The sequence below is a fragment of the Prosopis cineraria genome, unplaced genomic scaffold (assembly GCF_029017545.1).
Source record: "Prosopis cineraria cultivar Desert tree isolate PC_DT_omini unplaced genomic scaffold, ASM2901754v1 PC2, whole genome shotgun sequence".
Lineage (NCBI taxonomy): Eukaryota > Viridiplantae > Streptophyta > Magnoliopsida > Fabales > Fabaceae > Prosopis > Prosopis cineraria.
In genome coordinates this window covers 14,687,823-14,699,488 of record NW_026555333.1, presented here as the reverse complement: position 1 = coordinate 14,699,488, position 11,666 = coordinate 14,687,823, and the positions used below count along the sequence as shown (strand labels likewise).

General features: G+C 34.8%; 4 protein-coding genes across 5 annotated transcripts; all 4 read right to left on the bottom strand.

Moving 5' to 3' along the window:
• Nucleotides 1-80: 80 nt before the first annotated feature.
• LOC129302286 (protein SRG1-like) lies at nucleotides 81-1,716 on the bottom strand. Its single transcript, XM_054941058.1, has 4 exons — nucleotides 1,417-1,716; nucleotides 1,059-1,306; nucleotides 517-841; nucleotides 81-435 (listed from the first exon to the last, which is right to left on the bottom strand). The coding sequence occupies exons 1-4, from the start codon at nucleotides 1,690-1,692 to the stop codon at nucleotides 190-192; spliced, it is 1,095 nt and encodes a 364-aa protein (XP_054797033.1). The 5' UTR covers nucleotides 1,693-1,716; the 3' UTR covers nucleotides 81-189.
• A 1,704-nt stretch (nucleotides 1,717-3,420) lies between these two features.
• Nucleotides 3,421-4,631, bottom strand: LOC129302287 (probable 2-oxoglutarate/Fe(II)-dependent dioxygenase). 2 transcript variants are annotated; one of them, XM_054941060.1, is made up of 3 exons: nucleotides 4,396-4,631; nucleotides 3,844-4,168; nucleotides 3,421-3,749 (listed from the first exon to the last, which is right to left on the bottom strand). In XM_054941060.1, exons 2-3 carry the CDS (start codon nucleotides 4,093-4,095, stop codon nucleotides 3,666-3,668), a joined length of 336 nt encoding a protein of 111 aa, XP_054797035.1. In that variant the 5' UTR covers nucleotides 4,096-4,168; nucleotides 4,396-4,631; the 3' UTR covers nucleotides 3,421-3,665. The 2 variants fall into 2 exon arrangements, with proteins under 2 accessions (XP_054797035.1, XP_054797034.1); XM_054941059.1 differs by having other exon boundaries at nucleotides 3,844-4,631.
• Nucleotides 4,412-4,935, bottom strand: LOC129302554 (protein SRG1-like). Its single transcript, XM_054941491.1, has 2 exons — nucleotides 4,747-4,935; nucleotides 4,412-4,636 (listed from the first exon to the last, which is right to left on the bottom strand). The coding sequence occupies exons 1-2, from the start codon at nucleotides 4,933-4,935 to the stop codon at nucleotides 4,412-4,414; spliced, it is 414 nt and encodes a 137-aa protein (XP_054797466.1).
• Nucleotides 4,936-6,082: 1,147 nt separating this feature from the next.
• On the bottom strand, nucleotides 6,083-7,703 carry LOC129302553 (protein SRG1-like). The gene is made up of 4 exons (XM_054941490.1): nucleotides 7,344-7,703; nucleotides 6,985-7,232; nucleotides 6,427-6,751; nucleotides 6,083-6,331 (listed from the first exon to the last, which is right to left on the bottom strand). The coding sequence occupies exons 1-4, from the start codon at nucleotides 7,530-7,532 to the stop codon at nucleotides 6,083-6,085; spliced, it is 1,011 nt and encodes a 336-aa protein (XP_054797465.1). The 5' UTR covers nucleotides 7,533-7,703.
• Nucleotides 7,704-11,666: the final 3,963 nt, after the last annotated feature.

Below are 11,666 nucleotides of genomic sequence, written 5' to 3'. Positions count from 1 at the left end.
ATTGTGGGTATTTTACTAGCTTTAGCTAGCCTTTTTGAGGAGGAAAAAAAAAAAAGATCATTTGATAAAATATATGGAGATTGAAAGCATTGCTAAGTCTTTTATTAATTTGATCACTGCTCAAATATGAAAGAACTCGAAAAAGGTGCTGCGGTGTTTTTATTAGGACTGTTCTAAATTTTGGTGTTATTAGTCGGCTTGGAGCTTGAGAAAATCAAGGGCTTTTCCATCGAGTTTCCTGCCCAAGAAGTGCCTCAGATAGTCGACACACTTGATGGTTCGGTACGTGGCAGGAGCATCACGCAGGATTGGTTCCACGGGACCAATTTCTGCTTCATCATGCGGAATCACAAACGTTGCTATTGAAATTCTTGCTCTGCTTTCATTCGTCACCGCTCTGTGCTGAACACTCTTGTACCTCCCATTGCTCCAAACCTGCATTATTGGATTTAAATCACTTTTCATGGGTGATATCCCATGTATGAATGCAAACAGATGAACTGAAATTGTGGGTACCTCGAGAGTATCCCCAACATTGACAACAAGAGCACAAGGAAGAGGTTTGACAGGAAGCCAATGGCCTTGGTGATGAATCTGAAGAGCAGTGATATGATCATCTTGCAGAAGCATCGTTATGGTGCCACTATCAGAGTGAGGACTGACCCCAAGAACAAGGTCAGGTTTGGGGCATGGTGGATAGTAGTTCATACGCATTCCTAATTTGACCACTTGGTGCAACTCTTTTAGACCTTCCTCTTCCATTCCCATCAACAATGATAAATTCCCAAGAATCTCTTCACTTACCCTGCATATTTCTTTCGTGTATTCTTCTACTGTCTCCCTGTGTCCATGTAGGTTAAAAAGAAATTTTGTGAACATTTTCTAAGTTATAGCTACAGAGTTGTGAGAGATGTTAACTATGAGCATTTCAATTGAAAAAAGAAAAAGTAACAATGGTCGAACAATCTCAACTCACACTGAACATGTCACAAAAAAGAAGAGTTTATCGAAAAAGGAAAGAATGTATTTAGAGGAGAACATGAGTATTGAAAACATACTTGAAACCTGGTACCGCAAGTGGCCAGTATTTAAGGTTTCTATATTGAGGAGGGTAGGTCATGAGAAACATGAGGTCAGCCCAATCCAATTTCTGATCTTCTGAGAACACAAAGGCGTGCCCATATCCCTGTAAGTCATTTTCTGCCATTGAATATTTCTGTTTGTCCTCCATTTCCAGATCGAAGAATCCTGTTCCTGCACCCTTCATCTTCTGTAGCAACTCTTCTCCCACCCCATGATTTATTATCTATATAAATGATTTCAGAGGCTATCTTTAGAATTTTCCAACACAATACTCTGTTCTCATGGGGAATCAAAGAATCAAAGAAAAATTCAAATAATGTTTTGACGGTGTACCTGGAAGAAGCCCCACTCCTTGCAGGCAGAATCAAGCTTTTTTTGTTCATATTGGTCTCTTTTGGCGAGCAATGAGAAATCTATGACAGGAACTTCAGAAGAAATTGGACGTTGATCAAAAACTGGTCTGTCTGCGTGGTCTCTTATGTATCTGTGAGGAACGGTGTGAGGGTCAATCTTCACCATCTCTTGCACGCGTGGCACTGGTAAGGATTTTCCCCAGCCCAAACCCTCATCCTTTTCCATGCAGCTTTTGCTTTCTAGTTTCACTTCCATTGTTTCTCTCTAGTTCCTTCCTCACCTTGGAAATCAAGCTTTTGCTTTTTTGTTTTTATAGTTCAAATTGGTCTTAGGATTTGAACCCTTTCCATTAGTTTGTCAGCCGGCCTTCTTGTTTGAGGTTGTAAAGGGAAAATCATATTCAATGATCCTCAAGCAAATTATATCCAAATAAAGATTAATAACAGATTTCATTTAAGAAAAAATAAATCACAATTTCCATTTTAACAATAATATATTTTGTATTGATCTTTGTTTATGAATAATTGTCTTGATTAGTCTTTAAATGTGATTCTCCCAATAAAAAAAACAAGAGAGGAATCTATATGTAATTTGGTAATATTTTGTGATCAGATTCCTCCTCGAAACATGTAAAATGCACGATGCTCCATTAATAAACTAGTGTAAAATTTTTTTAACTAAACGATGCATGCTATATTTTATTCGAAAAAGTTTATGATAGTGATATATGAGAATAGTACTTGAACTTAATATCGAAAGTGTTTATATATTTTTCACTGATAGGTGGTTTGGCTCATCCAACCTATTGCGTAAGTTAAGTTTTGGTTTTTAATTATCAAATTAGAGTGAGCAAAATCAACTAACTTGCTTATTATCCGCTCTATTCATCTTCTGCATTAAGACCCCCCGGGAGTAAACTAAATGATTTATTACCTACATAAATAATTTTAGTGCTGTATTCAGAATTTTCCAACACAATACACCGTTTTCGTAACGAGTCAAGTAATCTTAGTAGCTCCAAATAACTTTTTGACTGGGTTTACCTAGAAGAAGCCCCACTTCTTGCAAGAAAAATCAAGCTTCATTTGTTCATGTTAGTCTCTTTTGGCCAGCAATGAGAAATCTATGTCTCTTTATGTATCTGTGAGGGATAGTGTGAGGGTCAATCTCTATCTCTTGCACAAGTGGCAATGGTTGCTTCAGGCTCAAGTTAATTATTTATAATAGAAAAAATATAATCTTTAGTCCCTATAGTTTTATTAAATTTTACTTTTAATCTTTATAATTTTTTTTTCTAGTGTTTTTAGTTCCTATAGAGACTAAAACCATTGAAAAAATGAAAACTGTAGAGACCTAAAAAATAAAGATCACCCGATCTTTTTGAAACTATAGAAGTTAAAAGCACTAGAAAAAAACTATATAGACTAAAAACAAAACTCGATGAAACTTTAGGGACCAAATATTGTGTTTCCCTATATAATATTCTCTAGTTAAAACTGAAAGATATTAACATATATTACTAGCATTGAAGCTTCATTATAAGGATTAAGGATCAAACCATTTAATAAAATAGAGATTAGAAGTACATTAAGGGCATGTTTGGTTTTTATTCTCATTTTTTATTTTTAAAAACTGTTTTGTATTATGGTTTTCAATTTTCTTTTTCACAACAAAACAAAATAAAAATTTGTTTAGTTACATTATGTTAAAAATAGCTTTAAAATTAAAAAATAGGCTGATAGTAATAATTATATGTGGTTAATGATTATGATTTATGATAAACATTAGTCAACCTATTGTAATTTATAATAATTAAATGTAATGCATTTTGAAAAAAAAAATTTGAAGAAGTTTCTATTTTTTTTTACAAAAATAAAAAGTTTAGAAAATAATTTAATTAAAAATACTTATTCAAATGAGTTTTTGAATTTTTTATTTTTTAAAAACAAAACTTTGTTCTTTAAAATAGAAAACAAACGGGCCTTCTCTTGCTAACTTAATCACTGATCAAATATGAAGAAACTTGAGAAAAACAGTTTACACAGAAGTTTTATTTGGCCTGTTTTAAAATTTGGTAATATTTGTTGGCTTCGAACTCGAGAAAATCGAGGGCTTTTCCATCGAGTTTCCTGCCTGAGTAGTGCCTCATCTAGTCCACATACTTGATGCCTTTGTACATGGCGGGAGCATCGCACAGCATTGGCTCTACTGGACCCATTTCTGCTTCATCATGTGGAAACACAAATGTTTGCTCTGCTTTCGTTTGCCAAACCTCTGTGCTGAACACTCTTGTACCTCCCATTACTCCAAACCTGCATTATTGTATCCAAATCATAGCTGAACGCCATGTTTGAATGCAAAGTTTGAATAGAAGACCATGTTTAGATGAATTGAAATTGTGGGTACCTCAAGAGTATCAGCAACGTTAACAACAAAAGCTCCAGGAAGAGGCTTGACAGGAACCCAATGGCCTTGGTGATGAATCTGAAGAGCAGTGATATGATCATCTTGCAGAAGAAAGGTTATGGTGTCACCATAAGAGTGAGGACTGATCCCAAGGACAAGCTCAGGTTTGGGGCATGGAGGATAGTAGTTCATACGCATTGCTAGTTTCACCACTCGGTGTAACTCTTTTAGACCTTCCTCTTCCATTCCCATCAACACTGATAAATTCCCAAGTATCTCTTCACTTACCCTGCTTATTTCTGTAGTGTACTCTTCCACTGACTCCCTGTCCATGTTTTTCTTTATTGTAAAGAAAGAAACTTTGGAAACAGTTTCTACCAACATTTATAAGAGTTCTAAGAGACGTTAGCTTTAGAGTATATCAATTTGGGAAAAAAAGAAAGTACCAATAGCCGAACAATCTTGATTCATACTAAACATGCCCAGTAAAATAGTTACTAGGAAAATAACGTATTATGAAAAGAACATGAGTATTGAGCATATATTTGAAACCTGACACTATAAGTGGTCAGTACTTGAGATTTCTGTAAGGAGGAGGGTTGGCCATTAGGATCATGATGTGTGACCAATCCAATTTCTGATCTTCGGAGACCACAAAGGCTTGACCATATCCTTGTATGTTATTTTCTTCCATTGAATATTTCTGCTTTTCCTCCATTTCCAGATCAAAAAATCCTGCCGCTGCTCTCTTCATCTTCTGCATTAAGTCTTCGCCCACCCCATGATTCATTACCTATATAAATAATTTTAGAGGCTGTTTTCAGAATTTTCCAATACAATACATGTTTTCGTGAGGAATTAGATAATCTTCGTAGCTCCAAATAACATTTTGACTGGATTTACCCGGAAGAAGCCCCACTCCTTGCAAGCAGAATCAAGCTTCTCTTGTTCATGTTGGTCTCTTTTGGCCAGCAATGAGAAATCAATGACAGGAACTTCAGAAGAAATAGGATAAAGTTGATAAAAAACTGGTGTATCTTTGTGGTCTCTTATGTATCTGTGAGGAACAGTTTGAGGGTCAATCTTCACCATCTCTTGCGCACATGGCACTGGTAAGGATTTTCCCCTCCTTTTCCAGGCGGCTTTTGCTTTCTAATTCCACGTCTATTGTCGCTTCCCACTCCCCAGTTCCTTTCTTACCATAAAAATGAAGCTTTTCCCTTTTGTTTTATAGATCAATATGGTGTTACAACCCTTTTCATTGCTTTTACTCAGCTGGGCTTCTTTTTGGATGTTCTAAATTAAATAAAAAAAAAAGGAATCTGTATGTAATTTTTTAACACTTCTTGGATCAAATTCCTCATTAGAACATGTCAAAAGTCAAACGTATGAGGCTCCAATAATGTCAATAGCTTATGAAAGTGACACATGGCCGTAAGGGAATAGTGCTTAAATTAAAATACTTTGGTATGCATATGTAAGTATTAAATATTTATTTTTTAAGAGTTAATTAGGTAGGTTGGCTTTTGTCATCCTGTGGATTAAGTGGAGTTTTATTTTCAACCCTTGAACTTTAATGGATTTAATTACAATTGGTTTAGCTTATGAGTTAGCCTTTTTCAACTCACGTAGCCTATTTTGCTCTAGTTGCTTCATTTTATCAATAACATGCGACTTTTGCAAATTGCAATTGATGTTATGCAGAAAGCAAAATAAATCTGACCACTTCAGACTAATTATATATAATACTCTCCAGTTAAAACTGAAATGTTCACATATGTTTTAGTAAATAAGCTTTAGATTATAAGGATTAAATTTCTTTTCATAAAATATAGATATTAAGAGTATAGTTAAATATCTAGTTATATATTGATGAAAGAGAATGCAAAAGGAGACACAACAAAGAAACTTGTATTCGTCCTGTTTCTGCTCCCTCAGCTTTGTAATCCATTATTAAAGCTGTTTTTTTGTTTTCTTGCCTTTATATGCGCTACTATGGATTATATACACAGTCTTAAGTTTTTTGACCAACTATAGAGTCTTAAGTTAAAAACTAAAAGATGTTAATACGTACTAACATATACGCTTGATTATAGGTATTAAGGATTGAATCATCTGATAAGATAAAAAGATTGAAGGTATAGATAAGTCTCTTATTAACCTGATCACTGCTCAAATATGAAAGAACTTGAAAAAGAAAGGTGAGACAATTTTTATTAGGCCGTTCTAAATTTTGGCATTATTGGTTGCCTTGGAGCTTAAGAAAATCAAGGGCATTTCCATCGAGTTTCCTGCCTAAGAAGTGCCTAATATAGTCAATGCACTTGATGTTTCTGTACATGGCAGGAGCATCACGCAGCATTGGTTCCAATGGACCCATTTCTGCTTCATCGTGTGGAGTCACAAACATTACAATTGACATTCTTGCTCTGCTTTCATTTGTCACTACTCTGTGTTGAACACTCTTGTACCTCCCATTGCTCCAAACCTGCATTGTTGGATCCAATTCACAATCTCACAAGCATATTTAGTAGAAGATGAATTGAAGGGTATAGATAGATGAATTGAATTGCTCGTATTTACCTCAAGAGCATCGCCAACGTTGACAACAAAAGCACCAGGAAGAGGCTTGACAGGAATCCAATGGCCTTGGCGATGAATCTGAAGAGCAGTGATGTGATCATCTTGCAGAAGAATGGTTATGGTGCCACCATCAGAGTGAGGACTGATCCCAAGAACAAGGTCAGGTTTGGGGCATGGTGGATAGTAGTTCATACTCATTCCTAGTTTGACTACTTGGTGCAACTCTTTTAGACCTTCCTCTTCCATTTCCATCAACACTGATAAGTTCCCAAGTATCTCCCCACTTACCCTGTTTATTTCTCTCGTGTATTCTTCCACTGTCTCCCTGTGTCCATGTAGGTTAAAAATGAACTATGGAAACATTTTCAAAGACTCAAAGTAATAGTTACAGAGTTGTGAAAGATGTTAACTTTGAGTATTTCAATTGAAAAAAGAAAGACTAACAATGGTCGAACAATCTTAACTCATGCTGAACATGGCACCAAGAAAAAAAAGAGTTTGTAGAAAGAGGAAAGAATGTAATGTATTAAGAGGAAAACATGAGTATTGAAAGCATACTTGAAACCTGGTACCGCAAGTGGCCAGTATTTAAGGTTTCTATATTGAGGAGGGTAGGTCATGAGAAACATGAGGTCAGCCCAATCCAATTTCTGATCTTCTGAGAACACAAAGGCGTGCCCATATCCCTGTAAGTCATTTTCTGCCATTGAATATTTCTGTTTGTCCTCCATTTCCAGATCGAAGAATCCTGTTGCTGCACCATTCATCTTCTGTAGCAACTCTTCTCCCACCCCATGATTTATTATCTATATAAATGATTCCAGAGGCTATATTTAGAATTTTCCAACACAATACTCTGTTTTCACGCGTAATCAAAGAATCATTAAAAACCTCAAATAATGCTTTCACTAGTGTACCTGGAAGAAACCCCACTCCTTGCAGGCAGAATCAAGCTTCTTTTGTTCATGTTGGTCTCTTTCGGTTAGCAATGAGAAATCTATGACAGGAACTTCAGAAGAAATTGAAGAAAGAGGATCAAAAATTGGTCTGTCTTTGTGGTCTCTTATGTATCTGTGAGGAACAGCGTGAGGGTCAATTTTCACCATCTCTTGCACGCTTGGGACTGATAAGGACTTTCCCACCCTAAACCCTCATCCTTTTCCATGCAGCTTTTGCTTTCTAATTTCACTTCCAGTGTTGCTTCCCACTCCCCAGATCATTTCTCACCATAAAAATGAAGCTTTTCCCTTTTGTTTTATAGAGCAATCTGGTATTAGAACCCTCTTCCTCCTTGCTTTTTATTCAGCCTGCCTTCTTTTTGGATGTTCTAAATTAAAAAAAGAAGAAGAAGAAGAATCTATGTGTAATTTTTTTTTTCCTGACAATTTTGTGATCAGATTCCTCATGAGAACATGTCAAAAGTCAAATGAATGAGGCTCCAATAATGTCAAAAGCTTATGACAATGAGGAGACTCCAATTTTGCTCTAATTTTCTCATTTTCTTAAGGACAAAATAGCAAATTGACCTATAAATTATTTGTTTAGGAATATCTCGAATCCTAAAATTATTTTGTGAAATATTTTTTTAATTTTTAAAAAAAATACAATTTGACCCTTTTCATTAATAAAAGTTAAGTTTAACTAATTAGAAAATGATGAAAAAACACCTTAAAAATTAAAAAAATTACAGTTAATAACTAATCAGATTGTAGACAAGGATCTAAAAAATTATAAAAAATGACCAAAAAAATTTTATTGATTCTTTTCTATAAATTTTGGATGTTCTAAATTAAAAAAAAAAGAATCTATATGTAATTTTTAAAACATTTTTGATCAAATTCCTCATTGGAACAAGTCAAAAGTCAAATGTCCGACGCTCCAATAATGCAAAATGTATACATTTCTATTGAACTACGTACTTGTTCTATTTTAAGTGAATCTTCTGAAAGTGATGTATGGCTGTATGGGAATAGTATTCAAACAACAATATTGAAGTACGCGTCTGTAAGTATTAAATATTTTTTTTAGAGTTAATTAGGTAGGTTGGCTTGTTTATTCTGTGGATTAAGTGGGGTTTTATTTTCAACCCTTGATATTCTAGTGGATTAAATTCCAATTTGTTTAGCCTATGAGTTGGTTTGTTTTAGCTCACGTAGCCTTTTTTGCTCTATGTGCTTCATTTTATATGTAACATGCAATGGATGTTATGCAGAAGGCAAAACTAGTCGCTGCCCACTTCAGGCTAATTTTATATAATGCCCTCCAGTTAAAACTGAAAGATATTCATATGTTTTAGTAAATAAGCTTTAGATTATAAGGATTAATTTTTTTTTCATAAAATATGGAGATTAAGAGTATAGTTAAGTCTCTTGTTATATATTAAGCCTGATCCTTCTCAGTTTTGTATTATGTTATCAACTTGACCATTGCTCGAATATGAAATGACTTGAGAAAGAAAAGTGCACCAGAATTTTTAATCGGCCTGTTATAAATTCTGGCATTATTTGTTGGCCTGAAGCTTAAGAAAATGAAGGGCTTTTCCATTGAGTTCCCTGCCCAAGAAGTGCCTCATATAGTCAATGCACTTGATGCTTCTGTACATGGCAGGAGCATCACGCAGAATTGGTTCCAGTGGGCCCATTTCTGCTTCATCATGTGGAGACACACACGTTGCCATTGAAATTCTTTCTCTTCTTTCATTTGTCACTGCTCTGTACTGAAAACTCTTGTACCTCCCATTGCTCCAAACCTGCAATATGGTATTCAACTCACAATCACATAGCTGATATTATACACCCTTTATTAATACAAGCTTGAGCAGAAGACTGTATATATGTAGGTGAATTGAAATTGTGGGCACCTCAAGAGCATCACCGACGTTGACAACAGAAGCACCAGGAAGAGGTTTGACAGGAATCCAACGGCCTTGGTGATGGATCTGAAGAGCAGTGATGTGATCGTCTTGCAGAAGAATACTAATGGTGCTACTATCTGAGGACTGATACCAAGAACAAGGTCAGGTTTGGGGCATGGTGGATAATAGTTCATACGCATGCCTAGCTTCACAACTTGGTGCAACTCTTCTAGACCTTTATCTTACATTACACCGATAAATTCCCAAGTGTCTCTTCATTTATCCTGCTTATTTCTCTTGTGTAATCTTCCAGTGTTTCCCTGTTCATGTGGGTTTTGTTTATTATGAAGAAAATTTTTTGAAAGATATTAACTTTCCAAGCAATCTTAAGCCATACTGTAACATTCCATGTAAAAATAGTTACATTGGAGGAGAACATAGGTATTGAACAAATACTTGAAACCTGGTATTGTAAGTGGCCAGTACTTGAGATTTCTATATTGAGGAGGGTTGGTCATTAGGATCATGATGTCAGACCAATCCAATATCTGATCTTCTGAGACCACAAAGGCTTGACCATATCCCTGTATGTCATTATCTGCCATTGAATATTTCTGCTTTTCCTCCATTTCCAGATCAAAAATCCTGCCCCTGCTCTCATCATTTTCTGCATTAAGTCATTATCTATACAAATGAATCTAGAAGCTGTATTTAGAACTTTCCAACAGAATACTGTTTTCATGAGGAATCAGAGAATCATTAAAAACTCCAAATAATGTTTTCACTGGTGTACCTGGAAGAAACCCCACTCCTTGCAGGCAAAATCGAGCTTCTTTTGTTCATGCTGGTCTCTTTTCGGCCAGCAATGAGAAATCTATGACAGGAACTTCAGAAGAAATTGGAGAAAGTTGACAAAAAATGGGTCTGCCTTTGTGGTCTCTTGTGTATCTTTGAGGAACAGTGTGAGGGTCAATCTTCACCATCTTTCGCACACGTGGCACTGGTAAGGATTTTCCCCACCCCAAACCCTCATCCTTTTCCATGCAGCTTTTGCTTTATATTTTCACTTCCATTGTTTCTCTCTTGTTGCTTCCTCACCTTGGAAATCAATCTTTTGCATTTTTGCTTTTATACTTCAATTTGGTCTCAAGATTTGAACCCTTTCCATTGGTTTGTCAGCTGGCGTTCTTGTTCAAGGTTCTAAAGAAAAAAACAAAAGAGGAATCTATATGTAATTTCATAATATTTTGTGATCAGATTCCTCCTTGAAACTTGTCAAATACACGATGCTCCCACAAGAAACTAGTGTATAGTTTTTTAGCCAGATATACGTGTTACATTTTATTTGAAAAAGTTTATGACAGTGATATATGAGAATAATACTTAAATTTACACATTGGAGGTGTTCATGTATATTAAGTATTTTAACTTTTTTCAGTTAGGTGGTTAGGCTCAGTCAACCTACTGCATAAGTAAAGTTTTGATTTTTAATTATCAAATTAAAGTGAGCTAAATGAGCTAACTTGTTGAATTTACATCTTATTGTGGGTTGGTCTCTTTAATTCACTTGCTTCATTTGGATGACTCTAGCTACTCCATCATGTATATAACATATATTAAAAATAGGAAGCGATCACCTGAAAAAGGGGAGAGAGGAGAAATGGATAAGAGTAGTGGAAAGACGCTATATTTTAACTCAAAATTTCAAAATTCAAGTTTATGAATCTTTTCTCTTCTTATATTAATTATTAAGCTCAAAACATAGAATGTTTTCTATATTTTTTTAAGTCCACTTACATTTGGGCAACCTAACAACATGTAATTTTTTTTTAATATTCCATATTAAAATTTGGAGTGGTATGTGAAAGGGGGAATGACAGTTTGGGGTTGATAGATAAATTTAGTTTCATTTTGGAATCGAGACATTACAAAATTACAATTTAGGACCTTCGGCTTAAAGTTCGCAAAATTATTAGTAGCAAGTCGCCATATCTTGTATAAAAGTTGGGAAAGTAATTGTCAAATCCCTACACTTAAAATTTAGAACATAAGTAGAAAATTTTTATATTTCAATGTCAAATTGTGGAAAGTAACTATACAGTTCTCTACTTAGATTTTTTGAAAACCAAAGGTCCTAAACTATAATTTTATAATGTCTTAATCTTAAAATAAAATAAAATTAATATATTAGTCCCATAAGGAAACGAAAATGAAAGTTATTGCACGCCTAACTGAGTATGATACTTGTGTTAACTTTCAAATCCCACCCAGCTTTGGTGATACTGCCTCATGTTAATTAGCATATATATAACACTGTCAAGTTTAAACAGAAAGATATTCATACGCTTTGGTAAATAAGCCTTCAAATATTTTTCATAAAAATAAA